The sequence below is a fragment of the Chrysochloris asiatica genome, unplaced genomic scaffold (assembly GCF_000296735.1).
Source record: "Chrysochloris asiatica unplaced genomic scaffold, ChrAsi1.0 scaffold00087, whole genome shotgun sequence".
Taxonomy (NCBI): domain Eukaryota; kingdom Metazoa; phylum Chordata; class Mammalia; order Afrosoricida; family Chrysochloridae; genus Chrysochloris; species Chrysochloris asiatica.
Genome location: NW_006408605.1, coordinates 8,408,392 through 8,415,162, shown reverse-complemented (window position 1 = coordinate 8,415,162; position 6,771 = coordinate 8,408,392). Strand labels below are relative to the sequence as shown.

Below are 6,771 nucleotides of genomic sequence, written 5' to 3'. Positions count from 1 at the left end.
GTTAATTTCTGGATTCTCGATTCTGTTCCATTGATCTATGTACCTTTCATTGTACCAGTACCAAGCTGTTTTGACCACTGTAGCCATGTAGTAAATTTTGAAGTCAGGAGTGATAGGCCTCCAACAAGAATATTCTTATTCTTAAGCAGTGCTTTGCTTATCCTGGGTCTCAGAGTCTCTTGACATCTTGTTTTGCTCATTTCCTTCTTTCTTCTCTTAATGACTTTTTTTTTTTTTTTTTGAAGTTTTTATTTTGAATTCAGTGATAGTTTACGTGGGAGAACATCATCTTTACATTCATCCTATTGTATTTCATTTCATCGCAATGATTACAATCCCCTCCATGCATCATCAAACAATCAAAGGATACACCCTGCAAACCTGCTCCCTGGCTGTCAGCACACAACCCCTGTCCGTCCCTAAGTCCAGAGTCCCCAGCCACTCCATCTCTCCACGTCATCATTTCTGCCTCCATCTCTGTCATCAAGGCTTCTCTGGATAGGGTCCCGCACGCCATTCTTCTCTTTTGATGGTCCCAGGGTCCTCTGTTCCTGGACTGCAAAATGAACCACTCCCCTCCTTTTGTTACAAAATGTCTACCTTTACATTTGCAACACTCACAGTCAGTCCTGATAGCAGTTATTCACTATTGAAATACAAGAGTCTTATCCCCATCTCCTTTCATCAGCCCTGTCTAGAGAAGTTGGAAACCACCCAGTGGAGATTCTACCTTCCTCTGCACCCTCTGGAACTAGGCTCCCTCTTAAATGTTTGTAAGCCAGTCACTTCTTGCCTTTGTAGCTCCCCATTTTGGGTAACCAATGTCTTAAGTTGCCCATCCCTGTCAACCCTGTGTACCAAGGGTATGGGAACGATCCTTGCTGTAAAGATTTGTTCCTTCTTTTGAGCTACTACATCCATAAGTGTGGCCATGTCACTGTCTCTGGGCCCAACAGTCCCCAGGTCTTGCATTCTTGCTGGCCAACCAGGTCTCAACCCAGGTTCACAGGAGTCTATTGAACATGGTGGAACTTAGCTCACAACTTCATCTTAATGACCTTTTGCTTTCTTACTGTATGATGTTCTTGAAGTCATCCCACAACTCTGTTCTTGAGATTATCTCTAAATTAAGGTGGGATATGTTCAAGGTCAAATTTTGGCTCTTGTGGCCTTGTTTTAAATTTTGTTAGCTTCAGTCTGAACTTGCATATGAGCAATTGATGGTTAGTTCCAGAATCTGCCCTTGGCCTGGTTTTGGCTGATGATATGGAGATTTTCTATTATCTTTTCCCACAGGTATAATCATTTGATTTCTATGTATGCTGTCTGCTGAGGTACATATGTATAGTTGGCTGTCATGTTGTTTAAGAAAGGTATTTGCAACGTACAATTCATTGGTCATGCAAAATACTATCATGTTTTCTCCAGCTTCATTTTTATCATCAAGGCCACAAGAGCAACTAGTGCTCTTCCTCTTTGTTTCCAGCTTTTGCATTTCTGTGACCAGTAATGAGCAGTGCATCTTGATTTCATGTTTGATCAATTTCAGACAGAAGAAGTTGGTAGAATTCTTTAATTTCATCATCACTGGGTTTAGTGGTTGGTGTGTAAATTTGAATAATGGTGGTATTAACTGGGCTTCCCTGTAGATTTATGGATATTATGCTATCACAGACAGCATTATACTTCAGGATGGATTTTGAAATGTTATTTTTGATGATGAATGTGACATCATTCCTCTTCACTTTTATATTACCAACATAGTAAGCCATATGACTGTCAGATTAAAAATGAACAATACCAGTCCATTTTCAACTCAGGATATTGATCTTTATGTGTTCCATTTCATTTTTGACAACTTCCAATTTTCCTAGAGTCATACTTCATACATTTCATGTTCTAATTATTAATGAATATTTGCTGCTGTTTCGCCTCATTTTAAGTTGTGCCCCATCAACAATTGAAGATCCTGAAAGCTTTATTCCATTTGTGTTATCATGGAGACAGCTTTTCCCCAGTAGTATTTTGAGTGCCTTTTAACCTAAGGGGCTCATCTTCTGACACTGTATCTGACAGTATTCTGGTGCTGTACATTATGTTTCAATATTAAATATTCTGGTGCTATATGATAGTGTTCCACTGCTATTCATAATGTTTTAGTGGCTAAACATTCATAAGTAGTTGGTCTCTCCTTTTTCTTAGTCTGAATGTCTACCATGGGTATATCATGCTGGTATATAAAATAGCCAGTGAAATACCTTCCAGCATCACAGCAACATATAAGCCATCACAGTATGCCAAACTGACAGATGAGTGATGGGGTTTAAAACAAAATTGTAAGCGTTATGTGGATTTGGGTCCATGTCTTTTTATATACACATGAGTTGGTTAGCTTCCTTTCCCACCATAACTAAAGCCACTTTTTACAACCGAACAAGTTGATAATGAAGAAGGAAGGAACCAGAGATTATAGCTCACACAAAAGTACTGGTTGGTTGTACAGATTCAACCAGAACAGGTGACAACTCCATATGAAAGATGGAGGCTTACTTCAGATTTATCTACCTCTGTGGTAGAAGACTTGTGATACATCTATCTTTCAAATGGGTGATATAATGAGGATAATGATGCTAGGGGACCAGGCACTAGCTTTCCATTGACCTTCTGTTTTTTCTGCTTGTACTCCTCAGGTCTCAAACTGTGGCTTCCCAAGACCTACCCTCATATAGGATGGCTCCTCTACACTTGCTACTTGTGTTGCTGATAGCCTCCTGCTTTACCTTCTGCTACAGCCTTCAGAACCCAGTGAGTATCATATTGCAAGTGTGTGGGGTCAGAAAAAGTCGTGGTCACCAGGGCAGCTGTGGGAGTGGGGTGGGCATTTATCTCTCCTCCTTATAGGAATATGGCCAGAGCTGGGGATGTGACAAACTGTCTTGGCCCAGTTTATCATCATCAGCTTACCATTTACCAAGCACTATATTTAGTACTTTATATATACATCTGTTGTTGTTTTTAAGTGCTGTTGAATCTTTTCCGACCCATAGTCACCCTGTATAAGATTTCCAGGGAGCGGCAAGCTTTTTGAAGCATCCTCATAGTCTTACTTAATTCTCTCAACAACTCTTAAGAAATAGGCAGCTACAATTGTTATCTTCAATTTCTGATCTTAGCTCAGAGAGTTATTAAGTAACTTGGCCAAAATCACACAGCCAGTTTATAGCATAGCTGGAAGGTCTGAAGTCTTCTTAGGAGCTGGGTGCCTGTGTACTTCTTCCTCTGTCCCCTCTACCTGTGCTTTGTCAGTCTGTCTCTTCCTTAAGCCCTTTTCTCCTTATTCTTCCCAGGCCTCTCTTCATTGACCCAGACCTTTATTATCAGGGCTTCTGTCATTGCTATAGGCAGAGCCAAACAGCCTAGAAGGCCCTGCATTTGGCCGGACTGTAGCACACCAAGGCTCCTTGACCTGTTTCCCCAGCTTGTCCCAGCAACAGCCTGCCCTTGACCAGCTCAGTGCCCTCTGTTTTCACTTCCCTTGAGGAGCCCTGACTGTCAGCTCTCCAACAGTCTTACCCTCCCCCACTCCACCTTCCCCAACCCCCAGGGCTCTTGCTAAATGTTGGATAAAGCACTGGAGGCTTTGGAGCAGGAGGCCCTTGAAGTGCAAATGACAATTGTGATGAATTTAATAATAATCCAGCTCAGCTGAGGTTCACCTCTGGCTTGTGGCAAGCTTCCACCTTCCCTCTGAAGTCATTTGTTTTCACTCTGCCTTCCTCCCGACTCTATGGCATTTGAGAGAATGTACAGTTGGGAATCACGATCCTTTTTGAGCTTTTAATGTTCTCTAAGATCCTGTTGGTGCCTTTCTTTGGCCTCTTTTTCAAGGGCACTGAGAATGGGATCCCACCAGCCCCCAAGGGTAGGACTGGTCACAGTATGAGGTTGAAACAGTCTCTGGAGTAGCCTAGTTTTGGAATGACCCAGAAAAGCACCCATGAGTCTCAAGGGAGATCAGGGCTGTGTCCTCTCCCCAACCTCCAGCTCATGAGGTACTCGGTGCTTCCCATCATGAGCTTTAGCAGATGCACAATTAACAAAAGCGTGCTGATGAATTTACTTAAGGACCGTGTGTTAGTAAGTCCCTTTTGGATAATAGTCCAACAAAATAGATGAGCTTTCAGAGCCATAATTATTCTGGCCCATTTATATTAGCTCTATTGAGTCTAGTCTCAGAAAAAATGTTAATACTGACTTTCATCAACAGAAGCTGCTTTTATCCTTATGTCTGTTCCTAAACTGTATCCATTTGTCATAATCTTTCATCATGTGCTAAGCACAAGTAGGAGTTGAAGCATCTTTTCTCTCATGCCATAAAAAGTGCTGCCCTGATGGCATTTAAAACCCAAATTATGCAGCCAGCCACCTTTACAATAGGGAAAACATGGGGGTAGGAGGAGACTTATCCATTTTTCAGAGCCTGGAGACCAAGCAAATGGTCCTGATGACCCAGAATAGTCCTTTCCTAAGGCATTTGTGCAGTTTAGTGCTGTGGGACAAAGCACTGGACTGGAAGCTTGGTTTGAACCCCAAGGTTGGCAGTTCAAACTTACTAGCTGCTCCTTGGAAACCCTATACAGGGTTGCTATAAGTTGGAACCAACACGACAGCACTTAACAGCAGCAGCAACAAGGCATTTGTGTGGAGTCCTGGTGTGGTGGTATAGGATAAACTTTGGAATACTAACCACCAGCTTGATAGTTAAAACCCTCCTTAGAAACCCTCAATGGCACTTAACAATAACAGCAACAACAACAATAAGGCATTTGTGTGGAGTCCTGGTGTGGTGCTATAGGATAAACTTTGGAATACTAACCACCAGCTTGATAGTTAAAACCCTCCTTAGAAACCCTATACAGAGTCGCTATGAGTTGGAACCAACTCAATGGCACTTAACAATAACAGCAACAACAACAATAAGGCATTTGTGTAGTTTGATAGCCACTCAGGAAAGGTTGGCTGGACCTACCAGGTTGTTATCTAGAGCTGTCTTCCTTTCCTGGGATGCCCTTCTCTGGAATGCCACATCTCAGGGGTGGAAAGGATGCTGCAGGGCTTGGCTTGTGTGGTATTTGCCTTCAAAGAGGTGAAGAGTGAGGGAGTGTAGGCTTCCCAGCTGAAGGAACACAAGCTCTAGTTAAACCCTATATTGCTACCTATCTGTCAAGTTATTAGCCATTATCTTATCTTCCTGTCCTCATCTGTAAAACAGAGTTGGCACCTCCCTCTTAAGATTTTAGTATAAATTAAATGTGATTGTTTATGTAATGAATAGCATTCATAGGGACTGGCACAGTATGGTCAATGGGTGTCAATCAGTGTAAGCTATTCTTTTTAGGAAGGAGGTGATGGCTTCTTTGGTATATTTTGGGATGGTGTCAAGCAGGGCACTTCTTTAGTATGTCTTTATCAGCCCACCATTTTTAAATCCCTTCATTTTCTTGGATTTTGAGGGCTATGGTCTTTAAGAATCTCTTATTCAGATACAAGTGCAAGGATGTGTGATGTGGTAAGCTGTTGTCAGTTAACACCTTAGCTGGAACTTTTTGGCAGTCGGTTGAGTGGTTGAGCGGAAATTGGTACTTAGAGTGATGGTGGTAGGAAAAAAGAGAGTGCCGGGGATCCAGGATGGGAGGGAGCCCTTCTCAAAACCAGCTGGGAAGGCACTAGAAAGAGCATGGGTCTTAATTCAGAGTTGACTAAGGGCTGGTCTGCCTCTTTCATCTCTTGGTCTTTTCCTCCTGTTAAGGACTTTGCCTGGACAGAGAGGCGGGTCTTCCTTGTCCGTTTTCTGGGACTGTGGCTTTTCATCATTCGCATGGGAGTCTGCTTGGGGTGGGGGTGTGCTGCTAAATGTGTAAGGTAATCTCATTGCCCCAGCTTCATTCTCGCTGCAGCTGGTGTAACCGTTAGTCCATACGCCCAAAAGCAAAACACAAATTGAGTCTAAATTCATACATGGACTTTGAAGAGTCCATGGATAAGACCTGCACTGCAGTCTTTTCCCTGCTCTCCTTAGCTTTGTGATTTTGAACAGGTCTTATATTCATTCTCATCTATAAAATGGGAATAATAAGAAGACGTACTCATATCCTAGGTGAGACTAGGATGAGTTGAGGAATGGGGGACACTTAGCCAGTGTCCGTATATTGTTGTTGTTAAGTGCCCTCAAGTCAGTTCCAGCTCATAGGAAGTGCTTAGTAAATGGTAAACTGTTCTGCCTGTGGTATGTTCATATGACCCTCCCAGGGTGCTGCTGAGTTCTTGCTTGGCCTTTGAGGATGGCCAGATGTGATTTGGACAGTTTCCTTAGACTTGCACTTACAGCCATATCTGATGAATTGGGTGGGCTATCTAGATAGGGGAACACTTGCATTACCCCTACTAAGCGAAAGGTTTGGTGATTTCTGCATCATTCAATAATTTGCTCAAATAATCCTTCAATAACGAAAATTGAGGCTTGAATTTTTTCTTCAGTTACCCTAGCTTGTGAAATGCTGGGCATGTTCTTCTTCTTTTTTGGTGTTCTGAATCCAGATCTTTGCACATTGTTATTGAATGATGCAGAAAGCATCAGATGAAGATGGAAGCAATACACAGTCACCGTTTCAAAAAGTAGCATATGATCAAGAGCCAATGATACTGAAGGAGGAAGTCCAAGGTACATTGAAGGAATTGGCAAAGAACAAGGCACCAGGAATTGATGGAATA

General features: G+C 42.4%; 1 protein-coding gene across 1 annotated transcript in view; it reads left to right on the top strand.

Moving 5' to 3' along the window:
• The window catches only part of SIL1 (SIL1 nucleotide exchange factor), a 610,112-nt gene that overhangs the window by 172,729 nt on the left and 430,612 nt on the right, over positions 1 to 6,771 (top strand). Inside the window, exon 3 of the mRNA XM_006866222.1 lies at positions 2,691 to 2,805. Within this exon, the coding sequence (XP_006866284.1) occupies positions 2,691 to 2,805 (115 nt within the window). The remainder of the gene's footprint in view (positions 1 to 2,690; positions 2,806 to 6,771) is intronic.